The sequence below is a fragment of the Phasianus colchicus genome, chromosome 40 (genome assembly GCF_987193195.1).
Source record: "Phasianus colchicus chromosome 40, bPhaCol1.hap1.1, whole genome shotgun sequence".
Taxonomy (NCBI): Eukaryota; Metazoa; Chordata; class Aves; order Galliformes; family Phasianidae; genus Phasianus; species Phasianus colchicus.
In genome coordinates this window covers 1,928,440-1,947,699 of record NC_143475.1, presented here as the reverse complement: position 1 = coordinate 1,947,699, position 19,260 = coordinate 1,928,440, and the positions used below count along the sequence as shown (strand labels likewise).

General features: G+C 64.9%; 1 protein-coding gene across 1 annotated transcript in view; it reads right to left on the bottom strand.

Moving 5' to 3' along the window:
* SPNS1 (SPNS lysolipid transporter 1, lysophospholipid) overlaps positions 1–19,260 on the bottom strand; it is a 44,925-nt gene that overhangs the window by 19,766 nt on the left and 5,899 nt on the right. The window contains exons 3-7 of the mRNA XM_090130488.1: positions 16,192–16,257; positions 14,108–14,244; positions 9,554–9,705; positions 7,781–7,847; positions 2,599–2,741 (exon numbers count right to left, since the gene is read on the bottom strand). Coding sequence (XP_089986614.1) covers positions 2,599–2,741; positions 7,781–7,847; positions 9,554–9,705; positions 14,108–14,244; positions 16,192–16,257 — 565 coding nt within the window. The remainder of the gene's footprint in view (positions 1–2,598; positions 2,742–7,780; positions 7,848–9,553; positions 9,706–14,107; positions 14,245–16,191; positions 16,258–19,260) is intronic.

The window sequence follows — 19,260 nt, the reverse complement described above, 5'->3', positions numbered from 1 at the left end:
GCCCCATATAACCCCCATATGACCCCATATAACCCCCCCCCATGACCCCATATGGCCCCATATAACCCCCATATGACCCCATATAACCCCCCCCATGGCCCCATATGGCCCCATATAACCCCCCTCCCCCATGGCCCCATATAACCCCCCCCATGACCCCATATGGCCCCATATAACCCCCCCCTATGACCCCATATGACCCCACCCCCCCACGACCCCATATGGCCCCATATAACCCCCCCCTATGACCCCATATGACCCCACCCCCCCACGACCCCATATGGCCCCATATAACCCCCCCCTATGACCCCATATGACCCCACCCCCCCACGACCCCATATGGCCCCATATAACCCTCCGTGGCCCTATATGGCCCTATATAACCTACCCCCCCCCCCCCAGATCCCATATGGCCCCATATAACCCCCCCGGCCCCATATAACCCCACTCCCCCCCCACGACCCCATATAATCCCCATACAGCCCCATATAACCCCCCCCCCCGACCCCATATGACCCCATATGGCCCCATATGACCCCACATCTCCCCCCCACGGCCCATATAACCCCCCCATGACCCCATATAGCCCCATATAACCCCAAATCCCCCCCCCATGGCCCCCCCATAAACCCGCACCCCCATCTCCCCCCACCCTGCTGTCCCCCCCCATAAGCCCCCTCCCCATAACCCCCCCCAATTCCCCCCTATCCCATCACCCCCCCTCCCCACAAGCCCCCCCATTTCCCCCCCCATTTCCCCCCCACCCCATCTCCCCCCCCCACAACCCCCCTCCCCACAATCCCCCCCATTTCCCCCCTTCCCATCACCCCCCCCACAACCCCCCTCCCCATAACCCCCCCCCATTTCCCCCCCATCCCATCTCCCCCCCCCACAAGCCCCCCCCATAAGCCCCCTCCCCATAACCCCCCCCACAACTCCCCCCCCACAAGCCCCCTCCCCACAAGCCCCACCCATAAGCCCCCTCCCCATAACCCCCCCCATTTCCCCCCCTCCCATCTCCCCCCACCCTGCTGACCCCCCCATAAGCCCCCTCCCCATAAACCCCCCCATTTCCCCCCCCTGCTCTCCCCCCCCATAAGCCCCCTCCCCATAAATCCCCTATTTCCCCCCTATCCCATCACCCCACCCCACTCTCCCCCCCCCACAACCCCCCTCCCCACAAGCCCCCCCCACAACTCCCCCCCCCACAACTCCCCCCCCCACAACCCCCCTCCCCACAAGTCCCCCCCATAAGCCCCCTCCCCATAACCCCCCCCATTTTCCCCCTTCCCATCTCCCCGCACCCTGCTGTCCCCCCCCCATAAGCCCCCTCCCCATAACCCCCCCCAATTCCCCCCTATCCCATCACCCCCCCTCCCCACAAGCCCCCCCATTTCCCCCCCCATTTCCCCCCATCCCATCATCCCCCCCCCAACCCCCCTCCCCACAAGCCCCCCCCATTTCCCCCCTATCCCACAACCCCCCCCCACAACCCCCCTCCCCATAACCCCCCCCATTTCCCCCCCATCCCATCTCCCCCCCCACAAGCCCCCTCCTCACAAGCCCCCCCCATAAGCCCCCTCCCCATAACCCCCCCCACAACTCCCCCCCCACAAGCCCCCTCCCCACAAGCCCCCCCCATAAGCCCCCTCCCCATAAACACCCCCATTTCCCCCCCTCCCATCTCCCCCCACCCTGCTGACCCCCCCATAAGCCCCCTCCCCATAAACCCCCCCATTTCCCCCCCCTACTGTCCCCCCCCATAAGCCCCCTCCCCGTAAGCCCCCTCCCCATAACCCCCCCCCATTTCCCCCCCATCCCATCATCCCCCCCCCCAACCCCCCTCCCCACAAGCCCCCCCCATTTCCCCCCCATCCCATCTCCCCCCCCCACAACCCCCCTCCCCATAACCGCCCCCCATTTCCCCCCCATCCCATCATCCCCCCCCCCAACCCCCCTCCCCACAAGCCCCCCCATTTCCCCCCCCATTTCCCCCCATCCCATCTCCCCCCCCCACAACCCCCCTCCCCATAACCGCCCCCCATTTTCCCCCCATCCCATCTCCCCCCCCCACAACCCCCCTACCCACAATCCCCCCCATTTCCCCCCTTCCCATCACCCCCCCCCACAACCCCCCTCCCCATAACCCCCCCCCATTTCCCCCCCTTCCCATCACCCCCCCCCACAAGCCCCCCCCATAAGCCCCCTCCCCATAACCCCCCCCACAACTCCCCCCCCCACAAGCCCCCTCCCCACAAGCCCCACCCATAAGCCCCCTCCCCATAAATCCCCATTTCCCCCCCTTGCATCTCCCCCCACCCTGCTGACCCCCCCATAAGCCCCCTCCCCATAAACCCCCCCATTTCCCCCCCCTGATGTCCCCCCCCATAAGCCCCCTCCCCATAACCCCCCCCCATTTCCCCCCATCCCATCCCCCCCCCCACAACCCCCCTCCCCACAAGCCCCCCCATAAGCCCCCTCCCCATAAACCCCCCCATTTCCCCCCCTCCCATCTCCCCCCATCCTGCTGTCCCCCCCCCCACAACCCCCCTCCCCACAAGCCCCCCCCCCCCCATATCCCCGTGCCCCCCCCCTCACTTTGCAGCCAGCGCCTTGAGGTCGGCCCCCCAGGAGCTGTGGGTCTGGGGTCCGCGCTGGGCTCCGTCCATGGCGCCGCGGGGGGGCTCCCAAACCAGCAGCGCCAACAGGGCCAGGGCCAGCAGGCCCAGGGCGGGGGTCACCTATGGGGTGGGGGGGGGCGTTTTGGGGTCAGTATGGGGTCAGTATAGGGGGGTTATGGGGTCAGTATGGGATCGGGGGGGGCGTTTTGGGGTCAGTATGGGGTCAGTATAGGGGGGTTATGGGGTCAGTATGGGATCGGGGGGGGCGTTTTGGGGTCAGTATGGGGTCAGTATGGGGTCGGGGGGGGCGTTTTGGGGTCAGTATGGGGGGGTTATGGGGTCAGTATGGGGTCGGGGGGGTCAGTATGGGGTCAGTATGGGGGGGTTATGGGATCAGTATAGGGTCGGGGGGGGCGTTTTGGGGTCAGTATGGGGGGGTTATGGGGTCAGTATGGGGTCGGGGGGGTCAGTATGGGGTCAGTATGGGGGGGTTATGGGATCAGTATAGGGTCGGGGGGGGCGTTTTGGGGTCAGTATGGGGGGGTTATGGGGTCAGTATGGGGTCGGGGGGGCGTTTTGGGGTCAGTATGGGGTCAGTATGGGGTCAGGGGCTCAGAATGGGGTCAGAATGGGGTCAGTATGGGGTCAGTATGGGGTTGGGGGGGGCACAGCAGGGCCAGGGCCAGCAGGCCCAGGGCGGGGGTCACCTATGGGGTCGGGGGGGGCGTTTTGGGGTCAGTATGGGGGCGTTTTGGGGTCAGTTTGGGGTCGGGGGGGGCATTTTGGGGTCAGTATGGGGGCGTTTTGGGGTCAGTATGGGGTCAGTATGGGGGGGTTATGGGGTCGGGGGGGTCAGTATGGGGTCAGTATGGGGTCGAGGGTGGCGTTTTGGGGTCAGTATGGGGGGTTATGGGGTTGGGGGGGTCAGTATGGGGTAAGTATGGGGTCGGGGGGGGCGTTTTGGGGTCAGTATGGGGTTGGGGGGGTCAGAATGGGGTCAGTATGGGGTTGGGGGGGGGAACAGCAGGGCCAGGGCCAGCAGGCCCAGGGCGGGGGTCACCTATGGGGTGGGGGGGGGCGTTTTGGGGTCAGTATGGGGGGGTTATGGGGTCAGTATGGGGTCGGGGCGGGCGTTTGGGGTCAGTAAGGGGGCGTTTTGGGGTCAGTATGGGGGGGTTATGGGGTCGGGGGGGTCAGTATGGGGTCAGTATGAGGTCGGGGGGGGCGTTTTGGGGTCAGTATGGGGGGGTTATGGGGTCAGTATGGGATCGGGGGGGGCGTTTTGGGGTCAGTATAGGGGGGTTATGGGGTCAGTATGGGATCGGGGGGGGCGTTTTGGGGTCAGTATGGGGGGGTTATGGGGTCAGTATGGGGTCGGGGGGGGCGTTTTGGAGTCAGTATGGGGTCGGGGGGGTCAGAATGGGGTCAGCATGGGGTCACTATGGCGTCGGGGGGGGCGTTTTGGGGTCAGTATGGGATCAGAATAGGGTCAGTATGGGGTCGGGGGGGGCATTTTGGGGTCAGTATGGGGGGGTTATGGGGTCAGTATGGGGTCGGGGGGGTCAGTATGGGGTCAGTATGGGATTGGGGGGGGGCACAATAGGGCCAGGGCCAGCAGGCCCAGGGCGGGGGTCACCTATGGGGTGGGGGGGGGCGTTTTGGGGTCAGTATGGGGTCAGTATAGGGGGGTTATGGGGTCAGTATGGGATCGGGGGGGGCGTTTTGGGGTCAGTATGGGGTCAGTATGGGATCGGGGGGGGCGTTTTGGGGTCAGTATGGGGTCAGTATGGGGTCGGGGGGGGCGTTTTGGGGTCAGTATGGGGGGGTTATGGGGTCAGTATGGGGTCGGGGGGGTCAGAATGGGGTCAGTATGGGGGGGTTATGGGGTCGGGGGGGGCGTTTTGGGGTCAGTATGGGGGGTTATGGGGTCAGTATGGGGTCGGGGGGTCAGAATCAGGTCAGTATGGGGCACTTATGGGGTCAGTATGGGGTCCGAGGGGGCGTTTTGGGGTCAGTATGGGGTCGGGGGGGTCAGAATGGGGTCACTATGGGGTCGGGGGGGGCGTTTTGGGGTCAGTATGGGGTCAGTATGGGGTCAATAGGAGACATTATGGGGTCGGGGGGGGCGTTTTGGGGTCAGTATGGGGGGGTTATGGGGTCAGTATGGGGTTGGGGGGGTCAGAATGGGGTCAGAATGGGGTCAGTATGGGGTTGGGGGGGGGCACAGCAGGGCCAGGGCCAGCAGGCCCAGGGCGGGGGTCACCTATGAGGTCGGGGGGGGCGTTTTGGGGTCAGTATGGGGTCAGTATGGGGGGGTTATGGGGTCGGAGGGGGTCAGTATGGGGTCAGTTTGGGGTCAGTATGGGGTCAGTATGGGGTTGGGGGGGGGCACAGCAGGGCCAGGGCCAGCAGGCCCAGGGCGGGGGTCACCTATGGGGTGGGGGGGGGCGTTTTGGGGTCAGTTTGGGGTCGGGGGGGGCGTTTTGGGGTCAGTAAGGGGGGGGTTATGGGGTCGGGGGGGTCAGTATGGAGTCAGTATGGGGTTGGGGGGGCGTTTTGGGATCAGTATGGGGGGGTTATGGGGTCAATATGGGGGCATTTTGGGGTCAGTATGGGGTCAGTATGGGGGGGTTATGGGGTCGGGGGGGTCAGTATGGGGTCAGTATGGGGTCGGGGGGGGCGTTTTGGGGTCAGTATGGGGGGTTATGGGGTCAGTATGGGGTCGGGGGGGGCGTTTTGGGGTAAGAATGGGGTCAGTATGGGGTCAGTATGGGGGGGTTATGGGGTCGGGGGGGTCAGTATGGGGTCAGTATAGGGGGGTTATGGGGTCAGTATGGGGTCGGGGGGGGCGTTTTGGGGTCAGTATGGGGGGGTTATGGGGTCAGTACGGGGTTGGGGGGGTCAGAATGGGGTCAGTATGGGGTCGGGGGGGGCGTTTTGGGGTCAGTATGGGGTCAGTATGGGGTCATTGGGGCAAATTATGGGGTCGGAGGGGGTCAGAATGGGGTCAGTATGGGGGGATTATGGGGTCGGGGGGCTCAGTATGGGGTCAGTATGGGGTCAGTATGGGGTCGGGGGGGGCGTTTTGGGGTCAGTATGGGGGGGTTATGGGGTCAGTATGGAGTCGGGGGGGGCGTTTTGGGGTAAGAATGGGGTCAGTATGGGGGGGTTATGGGGTCAGTATGGGGTCAGTATGGGGTCAGTATGGGGTCATTGGGGCAAATTATGGGGTCGGAGGGGGTCAGAATGGGGTCAGTATGGGGGGGTTATGAGGTCAGTATGGGGTTGGGGGGGTCAGTATGGGGTCAGTATGGGGTTGGGGGGGGCGTTTTGGGGTCAGTATGGGGTCAGTATGGGGTCGGGGGGGGCATTTTGGGGTCAGTATGGGGGGGTTATGGGGTCAGTATGGGGTCGGGGGGGGCGTTTTGGAGTCAGAATGGGGTCAGTATGGGGGGGTTATGGGGTCAGTATGGGGTCAATATGGGGTCAGTATGGGGGGGTTATGGGGTCGGGGGGCTCAGTATGGGGTCAGTATGGGGTCAGTATGGGGTCGGGGGGGGCGTTTTGGGGTCAGTATGGGGGGGTTATGGGGTCAGTATGGGGTCGGGGGGGCGTTTTGGGGTCAGTATGGGGGGGTTATGGGGTCACCTATGGGGTGGGGGGGGGCGTTTTGGGGTCAGTATGGGGTCGGGCGGGGCATTTTGGGGTCAGTATGGGGGCGTTTTGGGGTCAGTATGGGGTCGGGGGGGCATTTTGGGGTCAGTATGGGGGCGTTTTGGGGTCAGTATGGGATCGGGGGGGGCGTTTTGGGGTCAGTATGGGGTTGGGGGGGCGTTTTGGGGTCAGTATGGGGGGGTTATGGGGTCAGTATGGGGTGGGGGGGGGCGTTTTGGGGTCAGTATGGGGTCAGTCACCCCATATAGGACCGCGTCACCTCATATAGGGCCGTGTCACCCCATATAACGCCGTGCTGGCCCTATAGGGCCTTATCACCCCATATAAGTTCGTATCACCCCATATAGGGCCGCGTCACCCCTTATAGGGCCGTGCTGCCCCTTATAGGGCCGCGTCACCCCATATAGGGCCGTATCACCCCATATAGGGCCACGTCACCCCATATAGGGCCGTGCCTCCCCATATAGGGCCGCGTCACCCCATATAGGACCGTATCACCCCATATAGGGCTGCGTCACCCCATATAGGGCCGTGCCTCCCCATATAGGGCCGCGTCACCCCATATAGGACCGTATCACCCCATATAGGGCTGCGTCACCCCATATAGGGCCGTGCCTCCCCATATAGGGCCGCGTCACCCCATATAGGACCGTATCACCCCATATAGGGCTGCGTCACCCCATATAGGGCCGTATCACCCCTAATAGGGCCGTGTCTCCCCTTATAGGGCCGTATCACCCCATATAGGGCCATGTCACCCCATATAGGGCCGTGCTGCCCCTTATAGGGCCGCGTCACCCCATATAGGGCCGTATCACCCCATATAGGGCCGCGTCACCCCTTATAGGGCCGTGCTGCCTCTTATAGGGCCGCGTCACCCCATATAGGGCCATATCACCCCATATAGGGCCGTGCCTCCCCATATAGGGCCGTGTCACCCCATATAGGGCCATGCCTCCCCATATAGGGCCGCGTCACCCCTTATAGGGCCGTATCACCCCATATAGGGCCGCGTCACCCCATATAGGGCCGTGTCACCCCATATAGGGCCGTGCCTCCCCATATAGGGTCACGTCACCCCTTATAGGGCCATATCACCCCATATAGGGCCGTGTCACCCCATATAGGGCCGTGTCACCCCATATAGGACTGCGTCACCCCTTATAGGGCCGCGTCACCCCATATAGGGCCGTATCACCCCATATAGGGCCGTATCACCCCATATAGGGCCGTGTCGCCCCTTATAGGGCCGCGTCACCCCTTATAGGGCCGTATCACCCCATATAGGACTGCGTCACCCCTTATAGGGCCGCGTCACCCCATATAGGGCCGTATCACCCCATATAGGGCCGTATCACCCCATATAGGGCCGTGTCGCCCCTTATAGGGCCGCGTCACTCCATATAGGGCCGTATCACCCCATATAGGGCTGCGTCACCCCTTATAGGGCCGTGCTGCCCCTTATAGGGCCGCCCCCCACTCACCCTTAGGGCCCAGTGCCAGTCGGACGCCGCTTCCTTCACCTTCGCCCCCGCGATGTACCCCAAACCGCTGCCCCACGGACGGACACACGGACACACGGACGTCAGCGCGGCCCCATAGACACCCGCCGACCCCATCCAGCCCCATCCAGCCCTTCTGACCCCACAGAATCCCATACAGACCCCATAGAAAGCCAGAGAGCCGCACTGACCCCAGAGAACCCCATAGAGCCCCACTGACCCCATAGAGCCCCATAAAGACCCCATAGAGCCCTACTGACCCCATAGAGCCCCAATAACCCCATAGAACCCCATAGAGACCCCATAGAACCCCATAAAGACCCCATAGAGCCCCACTGACCCCATAGAGCCCCAATAACCCCATAGAACCCCATAGAGACCCCATAAACCCCATAGAGACCCCATAGAGACCCCGCAAAGCCCCACTGACCCCATAGAACCCCATAGAGACCCCATAGAGCCCCATAGAGACCCCATAGAGCCCCACTGACCCCATAGAACCCCATAGAGACCCCATAAACCCCATAGAGCCCCATAGAGACCCCATAGAGCCCTACTGACCCCATAGAGCCCCATAGGGACCCACTGACCCCACAAAGACCCATAGAGCGCCACAGAGACCCCATAGAGCCCCTCTGCACCCCATAGAGACCCCATAGAGCCCCACTGCCCCCCATAGAACCCCATAGGGACCCACTGACCCCATAAAGCCCCATAGAGACCCCATAGACCCCCATAGAGATCCCATAGACCCCATAGAGCCCCATATAGTCCCCATAGAGACCCCATAGAGCCCCACTGACCCCATAGAGACCCCATAGAGCCCTACTGACCCCATAGAACCCCATAGAGATCCCATAGACCCCATAGAGCCCCATATAGTCCCCATAGAGACCCCATAGAGCCCCACTGACCCCATAGAGCCCCATAGAGACCCCATAGACACCATAGAACCCCATAGAGCCCTGCTAACCCCATAGAGCCCCATAGAGCCCCATAGATCCCATAGAGCCCCATCCCCCCCCCACCCCCCCTGACCCCATGACCCCCCTGACCCCGTGACCCCCGACCCCGTGACCTCTGACCCCATGACCCCGTGACCCCGTACCTGCCCAGAGGCACGGCCAGGTAGAAGCAGCCCCACAGAGCCCCATAGAACCCCATTGACACCCCATAGATCCCCACAGAGCCCCACAGAAACCCTACAGAGACCCCATAGAGCCCCACTGACCCCATAGAACCCCATAGAGACCCCATAAACCCCATAGAGCCCCACTGCCCCCCATAGAACCCCATAGGGACCCACTGACCCCATAAAGCCCCATAGAGACCCCATAGAACCCCAGAGAGATCCCATAGACCCCATAAACCCCATAGAGCCCCATAGAGACCCCATAGAGCCCCACTGACCCCATAGAACCCCATAGAGACCCCATAGAGACCCCATAGAGCCCCACTGACCCCATAGAACCCCATAGAGACCCCATAAACCCCATAGAGCCCCATAGAGACCCCATAAACCCCATAAAGACCCCACAGAGACCCCGCAAAGCCCCATAAAGACCCCATAGAGCCCCATAGAACCCCATAGAGCTCCACTGACCCCATAGACACCATAGAGACCCCATAGAGCCCCACTGACCCCATAGAGACCCCATAAAGACCCCATAGACACCATAGAGCCCCACAGAGCCCCATCCCCCCCATGACCCCGTGACCCCCGACCCCGTGACCTCTGACCCCGTGACCCCGTACCTGCCCAGAGGCACGGCCAGGTAGAAGCAGCCGAGGGCTCGGCTGCGCTGGGAGCCTCCATAGAGGTCAGCAATGAGGGTCGGAGCCACGGTAGAATAGGAGGCCTCACCCACCCCCACCAGGGCACGGCCCAGCAGCAGCGCCCAGAAATGCTGTGGGACGAGCCGGGGTCACGGGGGGGTCACGGGGTCACGGGGGGTCACGGGGTCATGGGGTCACCGGGGGCCATTGGATGGGTGGGGTGATGGGAGGTCATGGGGTCATAGGAGGTCATGGGGGCATTGGGAGTCATGGGATCACAAGGGTTCACAAGAGGTCACAGGGGGTCATGGGATCACGGGGTGATTGGGGGTCATGGGGGGGTCATGGGGTCATGGGGGGTCACAGGGTCAAGGGGTCACCAGGGGCCATTGGATGGGTGGGGTGATGGAAGGTCATGGGGTGACAGGGGGTCACAGGGGGTTACATGAGGTCACAGGGAGTTATGGGGTCACAAGAGGTCACAGGGGGTCATGGGGTCACGGGGTCACGGGGTCACCAGGGGCCATTGGATGGGTGCGGTGATGGGAGGTCATGGGGTCATAGGAGGTCATGGGGGCATTGGGACTCATGGGATCACAAGGGTTCACAAGAGGTCACAGGGGGTCATGTGATCACGGGGTGATTGGGGGTCATGGGGGGGTCATGGGGTCATGGGGGGTCACGGGGTCATGGGGTCACCAGGGGCCATTGGATGGGTGGGGTGATGGGAGGTCATGGGGTTACAGGTGGTCACAGGGGGTTACATGAGGTCACAGGGAGTTATGGGGTCACGGGGTCACAAGAGGTCACAGGAGGTCATGGGGTCACAGGGGGTCACGGGGTCATGGGGTCACCTGGGGCCATTGGATGGGTGGGGTGATGGGAGGTCATGGGGTCACAGGGGGTTATAGGGTCACAGGGGGTTACATGAGGTCACAGGGAGTTATGGGGTCACAGGGTCACAAGAGGTCACAGGGGGTCATGGGGTCACGGGGGTCACGGGGTCACGGGGTCACCGGGGGCCATTGGATGGGTGGGGTGATGGGAGGTCATGGGGTCACAGGGGGTTATAGGGTCACAGGGGGTTACATGAGGTCACAGGGAGTTATGGGGTCACGGGGTCACAAGAGGTCACAGGGGGTCATGGGGTCACGGGGGGTCACGGGGTCACCGGGGGCCATTGGATGGGTGGGGTGATGGGAGGTCATGGGGTCATAGGAGGTCATGGGGGCATTGGGAGTCATGGGGTCACAGAAGGTCACAGGGGGTCACAAGAGGTCACAGGGGGTCATGGGGTCACGGGGGGTCACGGGGTCATGGGGTCACCGGAGGCCATTGGATGGGTGGGGTGATGGGAGGCCATGGGGTTACAGGGGGTCACAAGAGGTCACAGGGGGTCATGGGATCACGGGGTGAATCGGGGTCATGGGGAGGTCACGGGGTCACGGGGGGTCACGGGGTCACGGGGGGTCACGGGGTCATGGGGTCACCGGGGGCCATTGGATGGGTGGGGTGATGGGAGGCCATGGGGTCATAGGAGGTCATGGGGGCATTGGGAGTCATGGGATCACAAGGGTTCACAAGAGGTCACAGGGGGTCATGGGATCACGGGGTGATTGGGGGTCATGGGGGGGTCATGGGGTCATGGGGGGTCACGGGGTCAAGGGGTCACCGGGGGCCATTGGATGGGTGGGGTGATGGAAGGTCATGGGGTGACAGGGGGTCACAGGGGGTTACATGAGGTCACAGGGAGTTATGGGGTCACAAGAGGTCACAGGGGGTCATGGGGTCACAGGAGGTCACGGGGTCATGGGGTCACTGGGGGCCATTGGATGGGTGGGGTGATGGGAGGTCATGGGGTCACAGGGGGTCATGGAGGGGTTATGGGGTCAGGGGGTCACAGGGGGGTTACGGGGTCATGGGGGGTCATGGGGCGACATGGGGTCATCGGGGGTCATTGGGGGGTTACGGGGTCACGGGGGGTCATGGGGGTCATGGGGTCATGGGAGGGCATGGGGTCATTGGGGGTCATTGGGGGGTTACGGGGTCACGGGGGGTCATGGGGTCATGGGGGGGTTATGGGGTCATGAGGTCATTGGGGGTCATGGGGGGGTTATGGGGTCATGGGGGGTCATGGGGCGACATGGGGTCATTGGGGGTCATGGAGGGGTTATGGGGTCATGGGGGGGGTTATGGGGTCATGGGGGGTCATGGGGTGACATGGGGTCATTGGGGGTCATGGGGGGGTTATGGGGTCATGGGGGGTCATGGGGGGTCATGGGGTGACATGGGGGGTCACGGGGCAACATAGGGTCATTGGGGGGATACGGGGTGACGGGGGGTCATGGGGGGTCATGGGGTCATGGGAGGGCATGGGGTCATTGGGGGTCATGGGGGGGTTACGGGGTCACGGGGGGTCATGGGGGTCATGGGGTCATGAGAGGGAATGGGGTCATTGGGGGTCATGGGGGGGGTTATGGGGTCATGGGGTCATTGGGGGTCATGGGGGGGTTATGGGGTCATGGGGGGTCATGGGGTGACATGGGGTCATTGGGGGTCATGGAGGGGTTATGGGGTCATGGGGGGGGTCATTGGGGGTCATGGGGGGGTTACGGGGTCACGGGGGATGGCTGTGCCCCACACCTTCCCCCCACCCCCTGCCCACCACCTCCCCACCCCCATCACCCACCTCCAGCCCCCCATCTCCCACCACCCCACCTCCAGCCCCCCATCACCCCACATCCTGCCCCCCATCTCCCCACCGCCAGCCCCCCACCTCCAGCCCCCCATCACCCACCTCCAGCCCCCCATCTCCCCACCTCCAGCCCCCCATCTCCCCACTTTCTGCCCCCCACCCCCCCATCTCCTGCCCCCCATCTCCCCACCCCCTGCCCCCCATCTCCCCACTTTCTGCCCCCCACCCCCAGCCCCCCATCTCCCCACCTCCAGACCTCCATCACCCCAAATCCTGCCCCCCATCTCCCCACCTCCAGCCCCCCAACTCCTGGCCCCCATCACCCACCTCCTGCCTCCCACATCGAGCCCCCCATCTCCCCACACCCAGCCCCCCATTTCCCACCCCCTGACCCCCATCTCCAGCCCCCCACCTCCCCCCCCAGCCCCCCATCTCCAGCCCCACACCCCCAGCCCCCCCACCCCAGACCCCCATCACCCCACCTCCAGCCCATCTCCCAGCCCCCATTTCCCAACCCCAGCCCCCCCATCTCCCACCACCCCACCTCCAGCCCCCCATCACCCCACATCCTGCCCCACATCTCCCCCCCCAGCCCCCCAACCCCAGCCCATCACCCCACCTCCAGCCCATCTCCCCACATCTCCCCCCCCAGCCCCCCACCACCCACCCCCAGCCCATCTCCCCACATCCAGCCCCCCTTCTCCCCACCTCCTGCCCCCCAACTCCAGCCCCCCATCACCCACCTCCAGCCCCCCATCTCCCCACCCCCTGCCCCCAACCTCCAGCCCCCCATCTCCCCACCTCCAGCCCCCCATCTCCCCACTTTCTGCCCCCCACCCCCCATCTCCAGCCCCCCATCGCCCAACCCCCTGCCCCCCATCTCCCCACTTTCTGCCCCCCACCCCCAGACCCCATCTCCCCATATCCTGCCCCCCATCTCCAGCCCCCCACCACCCACCCCCAGCCCATCTCCCCACATCCAGCCCCCCTTCTCCCCACCTCCTGCCCCCCAACTCCAGCCCCCCACCACCCACCCCCAGCCCATCTCCCCACATCCAGCCCCCCATCTCCCCACCTCCTGCCCCCCACCTCCAGCCCCCCATCTCCCCACATCCAGCCCCCCATCTCCCCACCTCCTGCCCCCCACCTCCAGCCCCCCATCTCCCCACCTCCAGACCCCATTTCCCCACTTTCTGCCTCCCAACCCCCCCACCTCCAGCCCCCCATCTCCCCACCTCCAGCCCCCCATCTCCCCACTTTCTGCCCCCCACCCCCCATCTCCAGCCCCCCATCTCCCAACCCCCTGCCCCCCATCTCCCCACTTTCTGCCCCCCACCCCCAGCCCCCCATCTCCCCACCCCCTGCCCCCCACCCCCCCACCTCCAGCCCCCCATCTCCCCACTTTCTGCCCCCCATCTCCCCACTTTCTGCCCCCCACCCCTCCATCTCCAGCCCCCCATCTCCCCACCCCCTGCCCCCCATTTCCCCACTTTCTACCCCCCACCCCCAGCCCCCCATCTCCCCATATCCTGCCCCCCACCTCCAGCCCCCCATCACCCACCCCCAGCCCATCTCCCCACATCCAGCCCCCCATCTCCCCACCTCCTACCCCCCACACCCAGCCCCCCCACCCCCAGCCCCCCATCTCCCCCCCTCCAGACCTCCATCACCCCAAATCCTGCCCCCCATCTCCCCACTTTCTGCCCCCCACCCCCAGCTCCCCATCTCCCCACCTCCAGCCCCCAACCTCCAGCCCCCCATCTCCCCACCCCCAGCCCATCTCCCACCCCCAAATCTCCCAGCCCCACCTCCCCTCCCACCCCCCACCCCCCCCAGACCTGTGGGGTGACAAAGCTGCTCCCCAGGGTGACCCCGACCCACAGACTCAGCCCGACCCCCAGCAGCCTCTTCCTGTTGTATCGGTCGCCCAGGAAGCCGAAGAGCGGAGCCAGCGCCATGTAGCTGCTGATGAACGCTGGGGGGGGGGGGGGAGAATTGGGGGGTGGGACCCCCAAGTGTGGGGCCGGGACCCCCAAGTGTGGGGCTGGGACTTAGAAGTGGGGCTGGGACCCATAAGTGTGGGGCTGGGACCCCCAAGTGTGGGGCGGGGACTTAGAAGTGGGGCTGGGACTCCTAAGTGTGAGGCTGGGACTTAGAAGTGGGGCCCCTAGAAGTGGGTTGGGACCCATAAGTGTGGGGCTGGGACTTAGAAGTGGGGCTGGGACCCATAAGTGTGGGGCTGGGACCCCCAAGTGCGGGGCTCAGACCCATAAGTGTGGGGCTGGGACCTAGAAGTGGGGCTGGGAAATGGGGCTGGGACCCATAAGTGTGGGGCTGGGACTTAGAAGTGGGGCTGGGACCTAGAAGTGGGGCTGGGACCCATAAGTGCAGGGCTGGGACCCCCAAGTGTGGGGCTGGGACCCATAAGTGTGGGGCTGGGACCCATAAGTGTGGGGCTGGGACTTAGAAGTGGGGCTGGGACCCATAAGTGCGGGGCTGGGACTTAGAAGTGGGGCTGGGACCCCCAAGTGTGGGGCTGGGACTTAGAAGTGGGGCTGGGAAGTGGGGCTGGGACCCATAACTGTGGGCCTGGGACGCCCAAGTGTGGGGCTGGGACCCCCAAGTGTGGGGCTGGGACCAATAAGTGTGGGGCTGGGACCCCCAAGTGCGTGGCTGGGACCCCCAAGTGTGGGGCTGGGACCCATAAGTGTGGGGCTGGGACCCATAACTGTGGGCCTGGGACGCCCAAGTGTGGGGCTGGGACTCAGAATTGTGGAGCTGGGACCCCCAAGTGAGGGGCTGGGACCCATAAGTGTGGGGCTGGGACCCCCAAGTGTGGGGCTGGGACCCCCAAGTGTGGGGCTGGGACTTAGAAGTGGGGCTGGGACCCATAAGTGTGGGGCCGGGACTTAGAAGTGGGGCTGGGAAGTGGGGCTGGGACCCCCAAGTGTGGGGCTGGGACCCCCAACTGTGAGGTGGGGAATTAGAAGTGGGGCTGGGAAGTGGGGCTGGGACCCCCAAGTGTGGGGCTGGGACCCATCAGTGTGGGGCTGGGACCCCCAAGTGTGGGGCTGGGACCCATAACTATGGGCCTGGGACGCCCAAGTGTGGGGCTGGGACCCCTAAGTGTGGGGCTGGGACCCATAACTGTGGGCCTGGGACCCCCAAGTGTGGGGCTGGGACCCCCAAGTGTGGGGCTGGGACCCCCAAGTGTGGGGTGGGGAATTAGAAGAGGGGCTGGGAAGTGGGGCTGGGACCCCCAAGTGCGGGGCTGGGACCCCCAAGTGTGGGGCTGGGACCTAGAAGTGGGGCTGGGAAATGGGGCTGGGACCCATAAGTGTGGGGCTGGGACTTAGAAGTGGGGCTGGGACCCCCAAGTGCGGGGCTGGGACTTAGAAGTGAGGCTGGGAAGTGGGGCTGGGACCCACAAGTGTGGGGCTGGGACCCATAACTGTGGGCCTGGGACGCCCAAGTGTGGGGCTGGGACCCCCAAGTGTGGGGCTGGGACTTAGAAGTGGGGCTGGGACCCATAAGTGTGGGGCTGGGACCCCCAAGTGTGGGGCTGGGACCTAGAAGTGTGGGGCTGGGACCCCCAAGTGCGGGGCTGGGACCCCCAGGCGTGGGGCTGGGACTTAGAAGTGGGGCTGGGAAGTGGGGCTGGGACCCATAAGTGTGGGGCTGGGAAGTGGGGCTGGGACCCCCAAGTGTGGGGTGGGGAATTAGAAGTGGGGCAGGGAGTGGGGCTGGGACCCCCAAGTGCGGGGCTGGGACCCCCAAGCGTGGGGCTGGGACTTAGAAGTGGGGCTGGGAAGTGGGGCTGGGACCCCCAAGTGTGGGGTGGGGAATTAGAAGTGGGGCAGGGAGTGGGGCTGGGACCCCCAAGTGTGGGGCTGGGACCCCCAAGTGTGGGGCAGGTCGGTACCGGTCTGCAGGAGCCCGGAGCTGCCGTCCCCAATGGCGAAATATTCCTCGATGTCGGGGAGGACGCCTGCGGGCAGCGGGGGGACGCTGGGGGGCTGCCCCATAGCTGCCCCATAGCTGCCCCATAGCCGCCCCATAGCTGCCCCATGGCTGCCCCATAGATACTGCATAGCTGCCCCATAGCTGCCCCATAGCCGCCCCATAGCTGCCCCATGGCTGCCCCATGGCCGCCCCGTAGATGCCCCGTAGATGCCCCGTAGATGCCCCATGGCTGCCCCATAGCTGCCCCATAGCTGCCCCATGGCTGCCCCATAGATACTGCATAGCTGCCCCATAGCTGCCCCATAGCCGCCCCATAGTTGCCCCATGGCTGCCCCATAGCCGCCCCATGGCTGCCCCATGGCTGCCCCATAGATACTGCATAGCTGCCCCATAGCTGCCCCATAGCCGCCCCATAGCCGCCCCATGGCTGCCCCATGGCCGCCCCACATCCGCCCCACAGCCGACCCCACATCCACCCCACACCCAACCCCACATCCGACCCACATCTGCCCCATACCCGCCCCACACCCGACCCCCCATCTGCCCCACATCCGCCCCACATCCACCCCACACCCGACCCCACATTCGCCCCACATCTGCCCCACATCTGCCCCATACCCGACCCCATATCCGCCCCACACCCGACCCCATATCCACCCCATACCCGACCCCATACCTGACCCCACATCTGCCCCACATCCGACCCATACCCGACCCCATAGCCACCCCATACCCAACCCCATATCCGCCCCACACCCGACCCACAACCACCCCCCATCTGCCCCACATCCGCCCGATACCCGACCCCATATGTGACCCCACATCCGCCCCATAACTAACCCCATACCCGACCCCATATCCGCCCCCACATCCGCCCCATACCCGCCCCACATCCGCCCCACATCTGCCCCACATCCACCCCATACCCGACCCTACACCCGACCCTACACCCGCCCCATACCCGCCCCACATCCGCCCCACACCCAACCCCACATCCACCCCATACCCAACCCCACATCCGCCCCACATCTGCCCCATACCCGCCCCACAGCCGACCCCCCATCTGCCCCACATCTGCCCCACATCCACCCCACACCTGACCCCATATCCGCCCCACATCCGCCCCATACCTGACCCCACATCCACCCCACATCCGCCCCATACCCGACCCCACATCCGCCCCACATCTGCCCCATAACCAACCCCATACCCAACCCCACATCCGCCCCACACCCGACCCCACATCCGCCCCACATCCGACCCCACAACCACCCCATACCCAACGCCATACTCAACCCCATATCCGCCCCACATCCGCCCCACACCCGATCCCCCATCCGCCCCACATCCACCCCACACCCGACCCCACATCCGCCCCACATCCGCCCTATACCCAACCCCACGTCCACCCCATACCCGACCCCACATCCGCCCCATACCTGACCCCATACGTGACCCCACATCCGCCCCATAACTAACCCCATACCCAACCCCATATCCGCCCCACATCTGCCCCACATCCACCCCATACCCGACCCCCCACATCCGCCCCACATCTGCCCCACATCCACCCCATACCCGACCCCACATCTGCCCCACATCCACCCCATACCCGACCCCACATCCGCCCCACATCTGCCCCATACCCGCCCCACATCCACCCCACACCCGACCCCACATCCGCCCCATACCCGACCCCACATCCGCCCCACATCCACTCCATACCTGACCCTACATCTGCCCCACATCCGCCCCACACCCGACCCCCCATCTGCCCCACATCCACCCCATACCCGACCCCACATCCGCCCCACACCCGACCCCACACCCGCCCCACATCCGCCCCACATCCACCCCCCACCCGCCCCACATCCGCCCCACATCTGCCCCATACCCGCCCCACATCCACCCCACACCCGACCCCACATCCGCCCCACACCCGACCCCACATCTGCCCCACAACCACCCCACACCCGACCCCACATCTGCCCCACGTCCGCCCCACAACCACCCCACACCCGGCCCCACATCCAACCCCACATCTGCCCCACATCCACCCCATACCCGACCCCACATCCGCCCCACATCCACTCCATACCTGACCCTACATCTGCCCCACATCCGCCCCACATCCGCCCCACACCCGACCCCCCATCTGCCCCACATCCGCCCCACATCCGCCCCACACCCGACCCCCCATCTGCCCCACATCTGCCCCACATCCACCCCATACCTGACCCCACATCCGCCCCACACCCGACCCCCCATCCGCCCCACATCTGCCCCCCACCCAACCCCACATCCGCCCCATAACCAACGCCATACTCAACCCCATATCCGCCCCACATCTGCCCCACACCCGACCGCACATCCACCCCACACCCGACCCCACACCCGACCCCATACCCGACCCCACACCCGCCCAATACCCGACCCCACATCCGACCCCACATCTGCCCCACATCTGCCCCACATCCGCCCCACATCCACTCCATACCCGACCCCACATCTGCCCCGCATCCGCCCCATAGCTGACCCCACATCCACCCCACAACCACCCCATACCCGACCCCACATCCGCCCCACACCCGCCCCACACCCGACCCCACATCCACCCCATACCCAACCCCATATCCGCCCCACACCCGACCCCATATCCGCCCCACACCCGACCCCACATCTGCCCCACAACCACCCCATACCCGACCCCACATCTGCCCCACGTCCGCCCCACAACCACCCCATACCCGACCCCATATCCGCCCCACATCGACCCCACACCCAACCCCATATCTGCCCCACATCCACTCCATACCCGGCCCCATAACTGCCCCCATAATCGCCCCATACCTGACCCCACATCCACCCCCCATCCGCCCCACACCCAACCCCACATCTGCCCCATAACCAACCCCACACCCGACCCCACATCCGCCCCACACCTGACCCCACATCCACCCCACATCCGCCCCACATCCGCCCCATACCCGACCCCATACGTGACCCCACATCCGCCCCATAACTAACC